Source organism: Aythya marila, assembly GCF_965140915.1.
Source record: "Aythya marila genome assembly, chromosome: 1".
Taxonomy (NCBI): domain Eukaryota; kingdom Metazoa; phylum Chordata; class Aves; order Anseriformes; family Anatidae; genus Aythya; species Aythya marila.
In genome coordinates this window covers 28,545,152-28,565,449 of record NC_139042.1, presented here as the reverse complement: position 1 = coordinate 28,565,449, position 20,298 = coordinate 28,545,152, and the positions used below count along the sequence as shown (strand labels likewise).

Genomic DNA, 20,298 nt, shown 5'->3' with positions numbered 1-20,298 from the left:
ATATCTTTAATCAAAATATTCTAGAGAAGATGAGTAGGAATTTTTTAGTATGAGGATGGCAGTTGGGAAAGCACAGACACGGGGAAGTTAGAAATGTAAATGCACAAGCATTGGATATCACTTGAAAGCAATTTGGGGATGGCCTTTATTACCAGTTTTCAGAAACTACCTGGAAATGCTTGCTTTCAAAAATCACAAAGAACTGGGCACCAAAGATGTGAGCTCTGGAGCGCATCCAGCGCGGCTCAGCAGCCGCTTCAGCAGCACCCCCTCAGGCAGCACCCCCGGCCACGCACCCCCTTCACCCCCCCCGACCACCCCTCACATCGGGGCGGCCTCTCCCGCACCCCCCGACCCCTTTTTTCTCCCCATAACCCAGCCTCGCCGAGCACACCCCGCTCCCTGCCCGCCCCTCGGCGCTGCGGGGCGAGAGGAGGGGCGTGCGGCGGCGGGGCCGGGGCATGGCGGCCGGGGGGCCGCTGAGGTGAGGTGAGCTGAGGCGGGAGCGGGAGCGGGAGCGGGGCTGGGCGCCGCGGTGCCCGCCCGTGAGGCAATGTCGGCCGCCCGCTGCCCGCCTTTTCCTTCCCTCCACCCCCGGGGCCGGCGGCTGGGAGAGGCGGCCCCGCGACCATTTTCTGTGGCGCCGCTGCCATTTCGGGAGGGCCCCGAGGGTGAGGAGAGGCTGGGGGTGTGTGTGTGTGTGTGGAGGGGACGTGGGGGACGGCCATTTGTGCCGCCCTGCCTGTGGGGCTGCGGGGTGCCTCGGCTCTCCTCACACGGCTTGGGGACGGGAGCCTCCTGAGGAAACAGCGCTCACCCTGACTAAAATTACCTATTATTTATTTATTTATCAATCTATCTATTTATCTATTTATTTTTACAGGCCTTTCCGAGAGCTGAACGGCTTTGGATCTGCCTGGCGCTCCTACGAGGAAGAAGAAGGAAAAAGAAACGCTTTGGCTGTGAAATAATCAATATTGGAAGTGTGGCCGCTCGCTTCGGCTCCTTCTTGCTCGCCTGGATGCTAGGGGAGATCCGGAGGTCGGCTGCTTTAGCCCTAGGTGCGTGGTCAGGCTGTGGTTTCCCTCTGTGGGGTGAGTGGGATTGAGGTTGGTGCTGCCCCAAAGAGGAGCGCCCACCTCCCTTCCTCACGTCCTTGTCTCGTGGGAGCCTTGTTTGGGGTTGTTGAACGCGCTGACCTGACAGAAAGCTGGTGAAGTAGCTCAAAGGAGGTCCTGACGAGGTCTGGTGGGGTCCTTGTGAAGGAAAGGGGGCAGGATCCATCCTCACTGCTTCAAATGCTTGTGGAAATACAGCCCAACTTGGTAACGTTTTATTTAGACTACTTACATGTCATTGAAGGAAACGTGTAACTGAGGGAAGCTCGCTTTCTGTTTCTGTTTTCTGTAAAGTTTGGAGAAATTTCGGTTTTGCTTTCTGCCTGCTAGCTCATAAACCCAACTGTGCTGAGACACGTGCTAGATGAATTTGCGTTTGGAGTGCAGTAACGAGCTACGCTGCTTATTTTCATATTTACGGTTAGATTTGTTTTACCATTCATTCTTCTGAACGGTAGGGCCGTGCCAGTCGCTCTTTCTTTCAGGTGGGTGACATCTGCTGGGTTTGTACCCAGAGAGCTTCCAGAGCTCAGGTGAAGGGAGAAACCATTGTGCCTGTTGGTGTGTGCGCTACAGGTGGCGGGCTCCAGTTCCTTGTGCACCTGTGTCAGAAGTTACACGGAGCTTCCCCACAGAGAAGTGGTGGTGTTGCTGCGTTTTAAGCTGTAGTTAACTCGTGCAAATACCAGGTTGCTGGTACAAAGGGATGCGTGGGTACAAAGGTGTGCTTCAGTCCGCAGGCAGCTTATTCTCTGCAATTGGCCTCCTAGAGCAGAAGGAAGTTGGGCTCTTCAAACCAGTCCTTCAGGTTTTCAGTATTTTCAGTTTGCTCTCCTTACTGTTGCTATAAGAGATTTTTTTTAAAGTAAGCTCATAGCCTTGCCAATTTCTTTTTAAAATTTAAATCCTAAGCTTTTAATGCTATCGTACGATGATTTTGCAGTTCACTTGCATTTATGAAGTGTAATTATTTAATTGGATAAGCAGGCCTGGAATGCACCAAGACAGTTTTATTTGGATCGTGAAACCCTTTTGTATACGCTTTTGTATTTTTAGGAGCTTGCAAGTCTTCAATGTTTGTCCTGCATTTTTGATGGGACACGTTGTAGTAAGTGTGTTCTGCAGTGGTTTTCAGTGCTTGCTGTCAGGCATACCAAGCTTCGCTTCCAGTTCCTAACTAAGAAGCAAAATCCTCCCTGGTAAAGGAGATGGACCGGGGCAAATGTTTTCTGCGCTGTGGATTTCCAGTTACTAAAAGACGGAGAACTGGCATTTCCATTTGGCAGTTATTGTCCTTTGAATGCGTGGGCAAAACTGATCTTTGTGCTGCTACCATGGCTAAAAGCTACGAGTCCAAGCTGGAAAACAGAATTGTTCATACAGAGGGACTCAGGAGTTTAGGGGCAAAATCACCCTCTTCCCTTCATCCCATTGTTTTTACCATTAGGAAGAGGAGGCAAGAGAGAAACCTTGTGTGTGCCAGCATTAAGAGGTGCTTCAAAATTACTTTCTTTTTACAGAAAATGAAGTTTCTGCGCGGGATCTGTGGCCTTAAAGGAAACCCTTGGTGGCACATGGAGTGATTCGACCTTTTTTCTCCAGGGCTTTTTCCCTGGCTTTAACGGGTGCCTTCTTCTGCCCGATGACCTCAGTGCTCAGGGTGAGTAGAAAACCTGGCAACCTTTTCAAACTTTGCTTACCAAACGCAGGGAATCCCTCTCCTCCTCGGTGCTGGAGGAGCACGGAAGGTTTGCTTACACCTCTCGGGAATGTGAAGTCTCACCGTGGCTGTATCTGTCCTCTCGTGGAGGAGACTCAGCGTTGACCTTGCCTTTCTTCCCTGTAGCTATCAGTGCTTTTTTGGGATCAGTGCTGCGCTATTGCTCTTCTTGTCCCGTGCAGCATGGATATTTCTTCGCAGCTCTTCTCTTGGCTCTCTTTCTCTGCTGCTTTATATTTCCTAGAGGGGACAGAAACCTTCGTAATAACACCAAAACTACTTAAAACAGCTCATTTGTATGCTTTGCTTGTTACGGGACTACTTGGATGCTCTTTTTTTGCGATAAATCTTTTAATTTATAAAAGGAATTTTATCATATATTTTAAAACACAGTATGGGATGACTACACAAGGGAAGCATCTTTTTAATTACAGCTCCAAACTAAGCATTTGAGAGTTTTGGCAAATACAAGCTGTCACCCTGTTTGGTCTTTTATTACTTGTGTGTTTTCTAGAGCACGCTGTAATTACAAGGTGCCTGCACCTGAGAGCTTGGCTTTGGTTAGAGGCATGGGGAGAGCAGTGGGATGTGTCCTTTCATTGAGACTTCCCATTGCGAAGGAATGTGTGGTAAATCCTTTTCTAGCAGGTCCTGCCCACGAAAAGGAGTTGCTGAGGCATTAATGCTGTGAGAATGGAACTGGAAATAGAGATCGGGGATGAATAAAATAGTTCAGAGCTCTGTTTCGCTATGAATTATCAAGGATCATGGGCAGCTGTTCTTTGAAATATGCTAAGTTTGTGCTGAATAGCTCAATGATAACGTTCACTTGGCTGCTTATAAATTATTGTGGGAGAAAATGGAAGTTTTTACGTGATTAGAGACTCACCTTTGTCTTTGCATGTAGAATAAAAAAGCTCTGTAGTTGAAGAACTTCGGAAATGCGTTCCCTAAGTTGTTACCGTCTTTATTTTCTTTCCTAGGATACGATGGAGCTCCTGGAGGAAGACCTCACCTGTCCCATTTGCTGCAGCCTGTTTGATGACCCTCGCGTCCTGCCCTGCTCGCACAACTTCTGCAGGAAGTGTCTGGAAGGCATCCTGGAGGGCAACGTGCGGAACGTGCTGTGGAGGCCGGCCCCTTTCAAGTGCCCCACGTGCCGGAAGGAAACACCCGTGACGGGAGTCACCAGCTTACAGGTCAACTATTCCCTGAAAGGCATCGTGGAGAAGTACAACAAAATCAAGGTGGCTCCCAAAATGCCCGTCTGCAAAGTGCACAGCGGGCAGCCCCTCAACATCTTCTGCCGGACGGACATGCAGCTGATCTGCGGGGTCTGCGCCACCCGCGGCGACCACACGAAGCACGTCTTCTGCTCCATCGAGGAGGCCTACTCCCAGGAGAAGCGGGCTTTCGAAACCCTCTTCCAGGGCTTCGAGACGTGGCGCTGCGGGGACGCGCTCTCCCGCCTGGATACGTTGGAAACCAGTAAGCGCAAAGCCCTGCAGATGCTGACCAAGGATTCCGACAAGGTGAAGGAGTTCTTCGAGAAGCTGCAGCACACGCTGGAGCAGAAGCGCAACGAGATCCTCTCCGACTTCGAGACCATGAAGCTCGCCGTGATGCAGGCCTACGACCCGGAGATCAACAAGCTGAACGCCATCCTGCAGGAGCAGCGGATGGCTTTCAACATCGCCGAGGCCTTCAAGGACGTGTCCGAGCCCATCATTTTCCTGCAGCAGATGCAGGAGTTCAGGGAAAAAATCAAGGTGCTCAAAGAAACCCCGCTACCTTGTTCCAACGTGGACGTCAGCCCTACGATGAAAAGCTTCGACACCAGCCAGTGGAACGGGATCAAACTGATTGACGTGGACAAACTGGCCTTGCCTCAGGAAAACAGCACCCTGAAACTGAAGATCCCCTCGGTCTTCTCGCGCCGGTTGATAGTAACCACTCTTATTTGCTTGCTGCTTCTTGCTGTCACCCGGATGTCCTTCGTGGAGTCTGTCGTTGACAATCTCCAGGGCTGGAAGTCTCAGCTCTTTACAATTAGCTTATCTTATTTGGCAGATACGGTGGAGATAGCAGATCACGCCGTCTTTTACTGGGAGCAGATGACAGATGGAGCTTCGCTTCTGAGGGAAAAGTGTAAAAACTACACGTTGGTCGTACTGGATAACGTGGCGCAGTTCGTCTGCAAATATAAACTGTTGTGAAGCCCCTACCGAAATGTAGGAAGTAAAAGAGATCGGGTGAAGGAAACGTAAAGCTTTGTAAAACGAATTGTGCTTTTTTAAAAGGCTTCCAGTGAAAACACTCAAAATGTTCTGATTCAAAATGTTGAGTGATGGGTCAAAATGTTTCCGTGATGGTCATGTAGTTTGAGCGCTGCTGACCTGGAAGGTGAAGGGGAGCTTTGGAAAAAAAAATCAGGATTCTTGTTGTAGTGGTGATGAGGGGAATGTTCCTCATTTTAAATCATTTTCCTTACCGAAACATAGGGCTGAACTTAGGGGGGTGGTAATGTATTTGTAGAATTACCATTAGGTAATGGCTGTCGTTTACATGTTCTGTCCAAAAACCTATCTCCAGGGCAAGCAGCTTGAATAAATCCTAGGGGTACAGAGAATCCAGCTGAGGCTGCTGAGAGGAGAGCAAGCTGCGTGCTCGCAGTTTGCTTTTCCAGCGTGAAATTGTCGGGGGGGGCGAGCTGTCTTGGTAGAGCCACCTTGCTTTGAAGCCACAACTCCTTAAAAAGCATCTTTCAAGCAAACAGCTCAGTGTGGGGAGAGGCAGGCCTGTGGTGTAGCCCCGCAAAAGTGGCAGCAGATTTCTCCTCTCTGTCGATCCAGCTTGGTATTCCAAGAGCCAGGAAAGTGTGTGTAACGCCCTGGGGGTGTGGGAGTCGTGCTTGGAAGGGCTTCAGCCCTGGAAGGGGTGTAGGCTTTGCTGCTGGTACCGGGTTTTCGTGCACCTTGTTTCAGGAATTAATTGAACTGAAATAACTTTCCGAGTGCGTCAGCTTGGCCGTGGGGTAACGCTGATTTCAAGTGAGCTGGAAGCTTGAGTTCCCCGAAGTGCCCTTCATTGAGAGCACACGATCCGGAAATACATTGCCTGAAGTCCATCCAGTCTGTTGTAGTCCTTCCAGTAGTCCTTGCAGGCGGCTCGTTTCAAAAATAAAATGCAAAATTCCAAGAATTGGAGTCTCCAAGCAACCGAGCCCTGCAAACAAACCGCTGGTACGCCGTATTTACAGCGTTGTTGCCCGGGGAGCCCGTGGCTGCTCCACACCTCGCTCCAAACACTCGCAGCAAGCGGCGAATGCTTCGTGCAGCTGCGGATGGCTCGTGCTTTAGGAAAGATCCAGCCGCAGGCGCGGAGAGCAGAGCGTCCTCATAATCCCTGAGGGGCTGAGGCGGCGATGAGCAGTCGGGAGGTGGTCGCCCTGAGCGTGGGAGGTGTGAGGTTTGTAACCCGGGCGTCCACCTTGCGGCAGTTCCCCGAGTCCAGGCTGGCGCGGATGTTGAGCGAAGACGACGAGGAATTTCAGCTGGTGGACGGGGAGTTTTTCGTGGACAGGGACGGAGCGTTGTTCGCTTACATCCTGGACTTCCTGAGGACCCTGCAGGTCTCTCTGCCCGCTGATTTTTCCGACTTGGAGAGGCTGCGCAGAGAAGCGGAGTTCTATCAGCTCCAGCCGCTGGCTGAGCTCCTGGGCCAGGAGCAGCTGCTGAAGCCACGGCCGGAGATGCTGGAGGTGCGTTTCTTCCTCCGGGAAAACCAGGCTTTTTTCCGCATCTTCGGTTCCTGCAGCAGCACCGTGGAGAGGCTCGCCGAGCAGATCACCGTGTTCACAGCGCAGAGGTGGAGCAGCCCTTTTCCTTCTCAGCAGCCGCTCGTTCCCCTTCCCTCGGAAAGACCTTCTCATCACGACCTGGTTTTTCAGTGTGGAACTGAATACGTCGCCGGCGACCAGCTTGTGGCCAGGTACTCTCCGTAGTGGGACTTCTCCGTGGGGAAAGGCCTTCAGGACTTCTAGTCCACAGAGTACGCGCTTGTTTTAAAGACACTATGGGACAACTGTCTGAGAGAAATGAACAAAAATCCTTCTTTCTGTACTTTTAATTTGATATTTCTCCAGTTCTGAAGTGCCCAGTTGAATTTCTGTTAGGCTGATTCGCCTGTTCTTAAAAATAATCGCTACTTTTAAAAATCCTGTTCTCAGTGTTTGTCCCTCTGTTTTGTTGGGTCTTTCTCTCTCCTTCCCTCTGTGCTCTCTCTGCCAGGCTTTAGGATTTTGTGGCATCGGTGACCTCCTAGGAAACTTGAAAAACACAGAGTGAAATGAAGGGAAGGAAACAAAATAAGGAGTGAGGTGCAGGAGAAAGCTGAAATCCACTGCCTCGTGGTCCTGTAGCCTTCAATATCAAAAAAAAGAATGGCTGAACAGGGTTGAAAACACCGGCGGAACTGAGGTTCAGGGGCTGGAAAGCTTTTGTAGAGCCTTTTAACTGCGGGGAGGGAGAAGGGGGAGACCATTAGCTGCGTGCTGCGCAGTGGGTTTTCTTTGAAATCAGAGCCAGGTTCGGTTTTTATCAAGGCTGCTCTAAATCAGGGAGTTTTGGGATAGCAGCAGCGTATTCTGCTGAAAACGTAGAGTTTTTAAACAAGCTCTTGCTGGATGTCTCCATCGTATGGAGCCGCGTTCTTACTGGCTAAGAAAACGTAACCTCATTTGTCCTCTGCGACTGTTAGAACATCTGGAACTTTATGGAAATTTCACTGAAACCGTGCCAAGAGGGTTATTCTCTCGGAATATCTGAATTAACACTGCACTCCTTTGATTACCGAGTTTATCTTCCTTCCTTTCAGCTCTCTGTAGCCGAGCGAGGGGAGGGAAGAGGGAGAACTACTTTGCATTTGTGCAGCAAGGCGTCTTCACGTGCCAGCCCTTAATTTTGTAATTTTGGAAACGGTTTTACAGGACTAGCAGTTGGCCGGGTAGGTTCCGACAGCTTGAGTAGTGGGAAAAATATCCCCAATTCCTTCCTTTATTCCTTCAGACTCGGTGAAACTCTTCCTGTGGACGAGCCTACCTTGATCAGTGGAACGAGAACACTTTGATTGCGCAGCCTGCTGAGTTTCTGTTGACTTAAGTCTGTGGTGAAACGGATTCTTTTGCCTTTTTTTTGTGCTTTCCATGCCTGTTCGGTGTAATTCCCTGTGGAACAGTTTCACCCCGTCAGCGTACGTGTTTTGTAATAGTATTTTTACATGACTGCTGTTCCTTGAAGTGTCTGGGTAGGTTCTTAAGCTGTACTTTATATCAATTAAAGCTCTCTGAGGCGACGTGGGTATGATTTTCTTACTTGTCGCCACACGGCCTGCTGTACGAGGTACCTTTGCAATAAATGTCACTGTTTATAAGAGAGATCCTGTGTGCTTTTGGGATGATTGTGGCTTCCTTCTCCTTCCCATCACCTACTCCTACCTGAAAACCGCTGCGGCTTCAGGGCACGGCTCTCTCCTTTTTAAGGCTGTAAGTTTTGTTGAGGGGGTGAGAGAGCAATGCTTGTGATGAAGGAAGAGTGAAATTGTCTTCAAAGGAGAGAAAAGAGACCCAGAACCTGGCTGCTGGAGGCCTGTGCGACTGTGCTGAGCTGCACCACCTGAGGACCCGGTTTGTTCTTTTAAAAAAAAATTGATTAAATCCTTCCAGAAGTATCTAAAGTGTTCTGTGACTGCTTTTTATAACTTATTTTTTCTCATTTTAGGTACGTTTCCATACAGCCTGACACCAGGAAGCTGATTAACGGCGTTAACGTGCTGGGCCTGCTGGTTGACACCTTCCTCAAAGACGGCTTTCGCCTCGTAAGCACCAGGACGGTTTCCAGCGAGGAGAAAGTGGAATGCTACAGCTTCGAAAGGCTGCAGAGGCCAGCAGGCCTCGCCGTCGCGGTGAGCCAAAGCCCGGGGAGCTCTGGGGCAGCACAGGGAAAAAGAAGCCACACGCAGAAGGGGAAATAAAGCCTTTTCCTGTAATCTTTTGAAGGTGGAAGAGGGCTGTGTCGGCACCACTGGCCCTTTTTGTTTGCTTGTTTGAAACTGCAGCTATTGAGGGAAGTAACAAACAAACAGCATTTTATTTTTGTAAAGTACTTGGAAAAAAAAAATTGCCTTCCTGCCTTTGAGTGCTCCACCCTCTTCAGTTCTAAATAAACGAGCCGCAGATTCAATACTGTGTTTGGGGACCAGATTCCAGCATTTTCCAGGGCTGGTTTTGTTTTTTCCCTGTGGCTAACGTTTATGTCGGGACTCGCGGAAAACTCAGCCCCTCCTTCTAGAAGCTCGTTTTTGTTCTGCGCGTCAATGTAAGCAGGCTTCAGATGTGATAGCACACGAAGGAATAAACAAGGTGACCCCATTCTCCTCCGAGCAGTTTGGAGAAGTGGCCGGAGGAGCGGTGCGAAGCGGAACGATGGGATGCTGCTTCTGCTTTCGGGAGGGGACCTGCACGGCTTCTCCTGCACGTAGCTGAAAGCTGCAGCATCGCCCGTTGTGTTGCTGTGTGACTCAAGATGTGAGAAGGTGGCTTTGTGAAGCCACCGCTGGTGGTGGTGTGTTGATAATGTGGTACTGTCTCTTGCAAAATGCTCCTCTGTCCTCTGCCCCCATCTGAAGACACTGAGCTGCTCTTTGGTGCTGGGAATTAAGAGAGAAAGGTCTGCAGAGAACACTGGGGAAGCGAACAGAGGGTCAGTTCTCAGAGCTTTCACTGTAAGAAGAAGAAAAATACAATAATCAGTCCTTCAGATGGAAGAGTTGGCTAACTTTTTAACAAAATTGAGGCATTTTTTAATGCTTGCTAAATACAAAATGTATTTAGGAGGAAGGCTCAGCAGAAGTTGCTTTTAAAGCCCTGGGGATGTTAACCCTGTACGATGCTTTGTAAAGATGCCCAAATTATCTCAGGTTCCAGGCAAGTTAAGGAAGCTTTTAGAAATTAAGAACCTTTCATCCTGCATCGTAAGCCTCAGACCTGGCTTACAATGAGCTTTAAAATGCGAATTTATTTGCAGCACTTAAGCCTGGGGGTGGTGGGGATCACCCTCCTGTGCCTTGCCTGTAGGATTTTCAATGAAATGGATCATTCCAGGCTGCTGATGCCACTACTGGGCGTTGGTTTTATTTTGTTGCCACAATAAAGCATTTCAGTTCGACACAAATTCGAAAGTCCACTGGCAATGACGAGGTTCTCTTTGCTTCTTTTAGAGCTTCCTAGCGGGGAAATAACGTGATTATGGGACTACACCTCCCAGGCAGCTCACAGGTTAAATAATGTAGAACATCATGACGTATTGAGTGTGGAATAACAGCCTGGATGCCTTCAGTTCAAACTGGATTGTATTTTTTGGTCAATGCGTTGAAGTGTTGAGCACGGCCCTTTTGTTAGGCCTCTGTTTATTTTATTTACTTCCTCCTCACTATGGTTGCGCCGGGGGAACAAGGAACCAGCCCCTTCCATATTTGCAGGGCTGCTGCCGCGTGATTTGGGCTTGCCCTGAGGCCCCAGCTGGGTTTGCAGCCTCTGGATGGTTCTGCCCTGCTGTGAAGGTCTGCGGCAGGAGCCATGCAAGGGTGGGCTTTGTGGTCGGCCTATTGAAGGCAGATTTAGGGTGGCACAGCAGGATGCTGTACAAAAACACTCCTTGTTTTTGAAGCAGTGGGTTCGTTTTGAGGTACACGGACTGGCTTTCCAGAAAAGTTCCCATTCCCCAAATCGAAATAGAACCAAAACCAATACTTATGAGTAGTGAATGAGTCTAACTGTGAGTATTAGTGAGGAGACTCACTAATAATAGCAAGAAGAAGACAAAAGTGACAACTTTTTATGGCAAAGAGGAAAATAACGGACTTGAAACTGTAAGCATCCTGATACAAATGATGGCTGACAGCAACAGTGTAATCCAGATGAGAACTGTTTCAGAACCCTTTGTAGTAACAAAGTTAGGCTGTTGCACCTACTGTAGAAGCGGAGAGTTTATTTTCACTGCTGTAGCAGCCATTTTGCAAACTGGGTTTGGACTCCTTTAAAATGAAGTGAAACAAAATTGGAAATATTCACATTCGGATTAATAAAAAACTTTAACCTATCCCATTACTCATGCTCCATGGTTCTGCCTAAATGAATACTTAATACAAGCATTTTACAGCACCACAGCAGGGCTGAGGCTGTCAGGGAGCTCTGGAGGCCCCATCCTCAAGCTCTACTCCAGCAGGGCCCCCAGCGCAGGGTGCCCAGGGCCCCGTGCAGGCGCCTTGTGCCGCTCTGCCAGGAGGAGCCCCCACAGCCTCTCTGGGCAGCCTGGGCCAGTGCTCAGCCGCCCGCCCAGCACAGAAGTGCTGCCTGGTGCTCAGAGGGAGCCTCCTGCCTGCCCCTTGGTGCCCACTGCCCCTGGCCTGGCGCTGGGCACCCCTGAACAGAGCCTGGCTGCGGCCTCTTTGCCCCCTCCCTGCGGGGATTCCCAGCCCTGGGGGAGATCCCCCTGAGCCTCCTCTTCTGCAGGCTGAGCAGTCCCAGCTCTCCCAGCCTCTGCTCACAGGACAGGTGCTCCAGGCCCTTCCTCCCCTGGGTGGCCCTACATGGACTCTCCCCAACACTGAGCAGCGGGGAAGCATCACCTCTCTCAACCTCCTGGTGATGCGTTGCCAAACGCAGCCCAGGACACCATCAGCCTCCTTAGCAGCAGGGGCTCATTAGTGCAGGGCTCGGCACTTCTCTGTGTTGGCCTTCAGCAGGTTCCTGTCAGCCCATTGCTCCAGCCTGTCGATGTCCCTCAGGATGGCAGCACAGCCCTCTGGTGAATCTGCCATTGCCCCATTTTGTGTCACATGCACACACAGTGAGGGCACACTTGGCCCCACCATCACCATCAGGTTGGTAACGAAGCATTTAAACAGGGCTGGACCCAGTACTGACCCAATGAGACCCATCACCATCCTCTGGGCTCGGTCATTTCGGTGACACAGCTTACAATGGGTTAATTTTTATTCAGCATAAACACCGTTCTTTCACCCTAATATTCTGGCAGTGGAAAAACACACCAGTGACACTTCCCATCCCGTAAGGAACCGTGCATACGTTACCTTGACCTGGTGTGAGCATGTAGGGTGGGACTGGGCGCATCTTTGATGTAAAGCTCGTGGCAGCCAGTAAGTTTGGATTCCCACATTGTTCTATCATTGATGCTTAGAAATGAGCTGAGAAGTCTCACCTCTGTCACTCGTGCTCTTTTTTTTTTTTAAAAAAATGGTACCTTAGTAAGTTTGAGAGCACGTGAGTGTGAGTCAATAACCCAACAGAAACTTGGTGGAAGTGCCTGAGTGCACATTGTCCTGCAGGATACCCGCGGGATAAATTTAGTTGGAGATGATGTGGTGGTGAGCTGGGTCCTCGAAGGAAAGCACCTGCCTGGACTTCTTCGCATAGAAAGTGGAAGCAGCAATGGCAGAGCTACAACCAAACGGCAGTCGTCATTTTGAAACATTTAGCCATTTTTTCCAACAAAGTTGGAATTTGTAATGGTTGGCTTGGTTCGCTTCTTCAAGTCATTGCCCACTTTCTCAAGAGAATTCCTCCTTCCTGGGAGGGTACAAAATTTACTGAGTACACTAAATTCTGTTCTGTATTTGCTTTTTTATTATTCCTCAGATTCTGCAAAACTTTGCAAATTGCTCCAGGGCAGGAGATGCTGGGAGTTGCCTGCCGTATTGCTGGGGCACCACGAGCCGATCGGTTCTCCAGCTCCCTTCTGGACGTGCAAGGCGCAGTGAGCTCTCCTCTGTTATAACACACCAGTGGATTCCCACAGCAGTAAGGGGGCTGGAGGGAAAGGAACTAAGAGGTAATATAATGCAGCCACTGAGTCCTTCAAGTACTTAAAGTTTATGTGACAGAAGAAATCCTTCCTCATGTCCAATCTGAACATCCCTGGAATGACTTGAGATCGTTGACATAACTTGAGACTGTTTGGAACAACCTGGAACTGTATTGTATTTTCTTTATTTTAATAATTTTTCCCTCCTTTATAGTTGGATTTCATCCTGTATTTCTTTATTCAATGCTGGAAAGTTCCCTCTTGTTCTCAGTATCTCTTCTGGGGATGTGTCCTTTGTTTACCACCCGAACCGTTCATGGCTCTGCTGATACTGGGAAGGGGAGAGTCCAACAAGAAACACCTTCCTCTTCTTTTTGTCACATTGTCCCCCCTGTTCTGCAAAGATTCTTTGGGTATTAATTTGAACACGGTAATTCTTGAGGGGTTTCACTCTTTCAGGAAGTATAGTCACTACATGCTTATATATTTTGCTGCCACTGCTCATAACACAGTGCAATCAATTAAGAATCGATGTCTAAGCAAACCTATTGTGATTGATACTGTGCTAAGACTTAAAAAAGAACAACCTTTTAGCTTGGCCTTGGTACTGTGTTCTCCTTCACTAAATAATTCCCAAACATTTCTCATTTCCCTGTGTAGCTGAACCTCATGACTTGAAGACTCCACCCTACGATGCAGTATGTGAGGAATTAGAAGCCACAGAGCAGAGAATGATGCCAGAGTAATTGCATCCCACCTTGCGTGCAAACAGGGGTTGTAAATTCTCTTCTGACTTTTGGGGAGCTTCTCTCCACAGCAGGCTGCTCCCCCTTTTTAACCTGTTTTGGCTAATATCCAGTGGTAATGCTCACAGATTACCCGGTTAACCTGAGCAGAGCGAGGCCGATGTGCTTTCGTCCGTCTCTGGAAGGGATAAGGCTAACGTATATCCAACACATCATCTGGGTGATACTGGGTTTTGATCCACAGCTGAATTCAGTGCCAGAAAGCAGCCAAAGCGGGTTAGAAGTCCTGTTTGAGATCACAACAGAGCGTTCGTAACTTTGAATAATTCAAGAAAAATAAGTTTGTTCCCAGATTGCTGGAAAGTGTTATTGAATATTCATTGGGAAACAAGCTGGGAACTAGCCAAGAGGGGGAGGGAGGCTCATTGCCTCTCGCTCCTTCCCTGTGATTTGTGCTGAACCCTTGCCAGGCTTTAACTTTACAAGGTTTATTTTTATTGATTTTCAACAATAAACAGTGGGAGTATCTACAATAAAAGATTTACAGTGCATCACGAGGAAATACAACTCCCTACCAAATATTATATTGATCTATTCCCAGATGCTACTGAAACAGCATATAAAAGCCCAAATCAAGCCCAGTGATGGAGAACTTCCTCTCTCTAGTGACAGATGCATATGACTGTTATGTCTTCAGAAAACAATAAAAGGGAAGGGAGGGACTCTGCTTCTTTGACCGTATCTTCAACAGCCCAGTTAAATCTGTCAACTCAATGTAATCCACATAAATAAAGAATTGAGAAGCGAGGGAACTGCTAGCGTGGCTGAAGATTCCCACTCTTTGAAGCTGCCATCTCCTGCTGCACTCAGGCCGTAATTAGTCACAGAAGGCCTGGTTGTGACGAGGAAATGGACGGACCAACAACCCTTTGAATAGCCTGGAACTGGCTGGAGATATGCCCGGAGCCCAGAATGCTCTCAGATGGGTGGGTGGGATGTAAATCACCAGTCATCGCATCAAACACAAATAAATCTGCCTGCCATTCGCCAAAAGGGGGAATGGCAGCGTTCTAGACCATAGCACAGTTTCTGCTGAAACCACCCCCTGAAGTTTTATCTGCAAGTGTGATCTGATGTGTAAATTTCTCCAAGAGTTCTTACCCCGCTTCTACTCCATTTCCCCTCCGACGCGATGGTTCAGTTAATTGGTGGCTTCTTTCTGGTCAGCAGGATGATGAATGTCGCCCTACAGGCTGGAAACTGTAATGTGTACAAATCTGCTTTGCAGAATGAAGTTGGTGCTTTGCTTTCTAAGCAAGTTCCTGCTACAACAGTCAGCTGAGGGCTTGCTGAAACTGTTCAGAATTAAACATTGCAACATCGTTCCAGCCTGATGCTACGCAGGAAAAAAAGGCAAGAGATGGGAAACATCGAGTCTGGGGTTTTACTGGTAACTCTGGAGTTGGGAACTCAGTTTTCTTCAAGTTTCAAAGGCAGTTTTGCAGCTTTCATTGAGGGCCTTCTGAAAAGACTGGTCTATGCTCCCCCCCCCCCAGTGATAACTAAACTGGGTAATAAGAGTAAATACAGACAAACCATTTCATTGACAATGCTGCATCCAACAGCAAACAGCACACGACACACGTTGAGCCTTCCATCTTTAATCTTTACATCTTTTTGCAATGTCTTCAGCTTGCTCCTTGGCCTGGCCACTGGTACAACAGAGGAACAGGTCATGCTCTAGAGGGGGGCTGAGACCCACAGAAGAAAGCAAACCCATTTATTTTCCCCTTTGAGAGGAGTAAAGGGATAACACATGGCTGGAGAGCGTCAGTGCCTTTGGGGAACCAGACACAAATTGCTGAATCCAAGGGAGGACAGTTAACAGCTCAAATTTTAGCAACATCAGATAGAGAAAAGCAAAAGATCTGATGGGGCGAATGAATGGGCGGGTGATAGCTGCTACAGGAACTTGGAAGAGGCACAGAATGACTTGGGTGGGAGAGTTAGGCATTAATGAGACTTCAGGAACATTTTTTCTGCCACTTTGCTAGGTAGGTAGATCTGCAGAACATCTGACAAATTTTGCATATCCGAACATTTCTCTCTCGGGTCAGTTCTGTACCTGCATTAGGAGAACCATTGCAGGATCCAAACCTTAGGTGGGTTAATCATCTTGATATCTCATGTCTGGAAGCAGAAGCTGAGTTTTTGGTGGCTGCATAGACAAGTGCTGAAGCTACCACCTCTGCCTTGGCAGCACCAGCACAGTAAGCCTCTACTGGACAGGACACCTCCTCTCAGAGGCCTTTACTTCAATTCCACGTGCAGTACGGAAGGCAGTAACCCTGTCAGCAAATTCCTAAATGGGGAATCTTTGGATTGGTATAGCAGAACCTGCAAACTGTTGCCTGTCACCATTCAGTAAGAGCTTTCTGAAATATGATAATGCAATCCAGAGCTAAGTGCTCCTCATATGGAGTCCTGACACCTGTACGGATACATGTGGAAAAGGACGGATACAAGATCAACTTTTTGCTAGACTCAGTTTTCATTTCAGAGATTTTCCTGCAGAACCTTTTCTGGAAAATGCAATTCCAGGTACAGCATGTCCTGTATGCTGTGCCACAGCACTCTTGTGCTTAGCTATTGAAAGCCTGACACGCTCTCACTGAACTGGTCTTGCACAGGAGGCTACAACTCTCACTACAAAGATCACGTAGCTCCTTCAAGCTGTGTGGTAGTGTGGAAATAAGTGTTCTGAAAACTCAAAGCAAGGCGTTTTACCTGGTGTTGAAAAACTACTAGCTGAAAATATTACTGTCTGATCTTTCAGATCTACATATTTGCATCTCTTGAGATCCAGGACAGGCCAAAGTGGATGCTTTATTGGAACTGAGTCATTAACTCAACAGTTCTCCCCTCCCTTTTTAAAAGATGAAGTGGGATTTCTCTTCTCTTCCATAGGAAAAGGGACGTTACTAATTATCTATATTAAAATGCCCTGGAAGAGAATGGAGTCAATGAGTAACTAAAATAGACTGTGCAAGCCTGTCTCTCTGATGCCTGGCACTAACCTGTTACAAAACCACTTCAGTGGTTGAAAGGAAGAAGGCAGAACTTGAAAACTTCCAGATCAAAGAGTCAGATGCTCTGCCGTGTTGATGAAAGAAGCAGGTGAACCACTAAACACGAGGAAGAGGTTTTTCTTTTTTCTCTTGAGATCTTGTGTTGCTTTGCTGGAAGGCATGTAGGTCTGGGCAGTTGAAAAGCCTGTGCTGCGATGCCTGTTCTTGGGAACTGGTATTTACTCCCAGGGACCTAAGAATAGTGTGCAGGACCTTGTCTATACTAAACAGATCACAAAACATTTATTAGCTGCTTGTAATTCAAAAAGCCCATAAAGAAGTTGTCTTTATAAAGAGGTCTGTCTCTGGAAAAGCCATTGCTATAAACGGTCTTGACTGCACCAGATCTAAATTCCTCCCTGGGTGCCTGTGGCAAATCTTAGCACCACTTTAAATTATTGATTGCACCTAGTAATTAACAATACTATGTTGGGCTTGCATACTTCGGTAGTTTGGTACCCTCACTTACAGAAGGGTAGCTCTTTCTGCTGCAGATACAGAAGTTAGAAAAGTTACTCTTCCTCCACCCCACCAATTTTTGCTGTTATTGGACTGCCTTCCTTCCAGTGAAGGCTGTCCCAAGGCCATATTCTGGTCTGACAGCACTTGGCGTGACACAGCAACAAGAGGTATTCTTTGAAAGCTGAAGTTAAATATCATAGAATGACTCGGGTTGGAAGTGACCTCAAAGATCATCTAGTTCCAACCCCCTTGCCACAGGCAGGGATGCCACTCACTAGATCGGGTTGCCCATGGCCTCATCTAAATGTCTAGATGGTACCTCAAAGACCTCTGCCATTTAATAACTGCTCATGAGCATACAAAGGTGCTGAAAAATGCAGTGAAAGTCTCTGTTTCTCTATAAGCAACCCTACTGTGAATGAACCACAGCTGATGCCTCTACCTAGTGTAGGATGTCCACCTAAAGAGAACCTTACAGAAGGATCCCTCTATTTTCTTCTGATTCTGACAGAGCACAGAAATATTTTCTATAGAATTAGTCCTACACGGTATTGGAGACTTGCAGGAAATTATCTCTCAGTACCAGCAGAGTAGAGAATGGTTCAGTAACTACTGATGGCTGGACATCCACAGAGGCTCGTAAGGGCCAATTCTGAGCCTGATTTGATAATGGACTGCTGGATTGCTCCATCAGCTTTCAGCTAAAGGATCCAAAGGTGACTCAACTTCATCAGAATTAATTTCAGTATCACTGCCACTGGTGATTTCTACTTCAGCAACACAACTGGTAAAGGATCCAGGGACTGCAGAGCACGTGCTATGAAATACCCAAGGTAGTTCCAAGTCTGCAGCATAAAACAGCCCGCTGTTCCCAGGTTTGAGCTACGTACAATGAGAAAGTGAGGATCTGCTTTGCAGATATTCTGCTCCTTGTCACCCTCTATTTAAGGTCTAGCTGTGTTAGGAGACACTGACAGCCTAGGGCAAGAAGTAGAAGAAGCAAAAAGATTCTTCTGGTCTTTCTCAGTGTTTCTGCTCAAGCAAACTAGAACCAGAGACAAGGTGCCTCTATCAGTTGTGACACTTTGAGGCAAGAGGTTTTGCTTGCTCAGCCTTCTTAGAAGATTCAGGTAATGCTCATCAAACCAAGGAAATGGTTTCTTACATGGACGGTCCTAACACCACATTACACAGGAACTTTCTGCGTGTGCTCATTCATGGGGTATGTGCTGATACAAAATTCCTCCTGGACTAAAACAGTTCCTCCAACAGAAAAACAGAAATGCTACAATTTCCAAAACTAAAACCAAATCTTAGCAGCTAAACGTCAATTAATGATAAATTAGTGAATTACAGATGGCTACCTGATATACCACAGGCTAATGAAAAGCTGTACTGATAGTCACTGGCGGTCTGGAGGACTATGGGATGGAGGAACAAACACTGCTCTTCTGTAGAGCTGTTGCTTCCACGTGTACTGCAGAAGAACACGCTCCTGTACCTGTAGAGGATGAAGAAAGGAACAGCAAATATAAATAAAATACAGGATTTGTTTTTAATATAGAGGGTGATGAAGAAATTCCTATCCCGAGGGCACGCTTTATGTGGAAATGAGAGTAGCTTCACTAGGCCTGGAAGTCTCAAAGGAAGAGTCTATTGGCAGCTTGAAAAACTCAGCCACTATAAATCACCAGGAACAGATGCTGTTCTCACAAGAACTCTGAAATCAATGTAAAAATTAGAGACACAGATAATGTCAACTACTTTTAAAAATACCCACTGCTCTAGAAGGGATATCTGCTCATACCTAAACACTTTGAGAAAGAGGTGCAGCTTTAGAGGAAACTGACTGACAAATACTTTCACAGATGAAGGCAGCGCCTTTCAAAAGCAACTTACTTTATTTCTGAAGAAGCATAAAACAATGGGATCACACTACCACAGCTCTGCCAAATACACTGTACGTTTTAAGCTACTAGAATTGCTTGAAAGAAATACAAGTTACACAGATGCTCCAAGGGCCATGGGGGATTCTTCAAGTTTAATCATCATTTGGAAATTAAGTAACCAACCACACCTCGGAGGAGGAATAAAAGGCTGTAATTTTTCTGACCAGGATATGCTTTTAAATCTTCTTTCACCCAGAACAGGCTCCTGTCGATCCCTAGTTTGGGAAGGAGGTTGTCAGAAATAAAAACACGATGGTAGAGTGAAGAGGTGAATCGTTGCTGGTCACTGAAGTCAAACTGGTGAAGTCCTTTACCTCTGTTACTTCCCCTCTTGAGCTGCTGTATAGAAACCAAAAGCATAAAACAATTTAAGGACATTTTTACCGGTGCTCTCTTCAGCGATGTAAAAAACTTTGGCATAACAGATGTCTGTGATCCGATTCATAAATACTTGGCTATCTCAGCGTTCATCTTCTGGAAACATAAGGTACTCCTTTAACAGGGTTTAATGGGGACTATAATTTATTGGATGCTCTTTTTACTATTACTTCAGGAAACATCTTAGGAAGAGAATATGGAACTTGCAAAGAGCTGCACAGTTAGTCCAATAAAAGCAAATTCACCCACCCTTTGAAATCCTACCTGCAGCTTGCTTTCATCTGGTAATGGTAATAGTTATCACTGCCAACAACCTTTGAACAAAACTGTTTTGTGACTTCTATGCTTTTTTGCACATCTCATCAATTTAACAAGAAAGATGGGGAACATCTGTGGACAACTTCCCCCGAGCACTTTTTCAGAAGCTGAAGACATGAACACGAGTCTCCCCCCAGGCTTGTGAAGAACCCCAAACCCAGGTTCTCCGTTTCTCTGCTGAGTCCCTTGGCCTTGAAACCACTTCAAACAATGTCTTAGACTCTTCTGATGGATTTTAGCAGGTCATACCAACTGTTAGAGCAGCTCACTGGACTTTGTGACCTTTGGCCTGTCCCTGTGTTGTTACCAAAGAGGAAAGGGAGAAATAGAGTCCTTGAACGCTTTGGCTTTCTCAGCATCATGTTAGTCTTCTGTCCTATGCTGCTGAAGACTAATTCTCACATCAGACTCTCCACTACTGTTACAGGTATAGATTTTTAGCTATAAATCCAATTCTTCAAGTGAAGATAAGTTTTTATAACATTGGCCACATCTGATACAGAAAGGAGTCATCTTTGTGTTTTCTAACTTGGGTCAGAAGATTCTGTCTTTGAAACAGTTGTTCCTGGAAACTTTCCTTGGGTCACCTGTTGTCCTG

General features: G+C 47.3%; 2 protein-coding genes across 3 annotated transcripts; both read left to right on the top strand.

Moving 5' to 3' along the window:
• Nucleotides 1-468: 468 nt before the first annotated feature.
• Nucleotides 469-5,054, top strand: TRIM13 (tripartite motif containing 13; the record flags this gene model as incomplete). 2 transcript variants are annotated; one of them, XM_082782625.1, is made up of 4 exons in its annotated part: nucleotides 469-489; nucleotides 884-1,061; nucleotides 2,639-2,778; nucleotides 3,822-5,054. In XM_082782625.1, the coding sequence occupies exons 3-4, from the start codon at nucleotides 2,761-2,763 to the stop codon at nucleotides 5,052-5,054; spliced, it is 1,251 nt and encodes a 416-aa protein (XP_082638751.1). In that variant the 5' UTR covers nucleotides 469-489; nucleotides 884-1,061; nucleotides 2,639-2,760. The 2 variants fall into 2 exon arrangements, with proteins under 2 accessions (XP_082638751.1, XP_082638750.1); XM_082782624.1 differs by lacking the exon at nucleotides 469-489 and adding an exon at nucleotides 548-671.
• A 1,199-nt stretch (nucleotides 5,055-6,253) lies between these two features.
• On the top strand, nucleotides 6,254-10,972 carry KCNRG (potassium channel regulator). The gene is made up of 2 exons (XM_082782641.1): nucleotides 6,254-6,828; nucleotides 8,616-10,972. The coding sequence occupies exons 1-2, from the start codon at nucleotides 6,263-6,265 to the stop codon at nucleotides 8,866-8,868; spliced, it is 819 nt and encodes a 272-aa protein (XP_082638767.1). The 5' UTR covers nucleotides 6,254-6,262; the 3' UTR covers nucleotides 8,869-10,972.
• The last annotated feature ends 9,326 nt before the right edge of the window (nucleotides 10,973-20,298 follow it).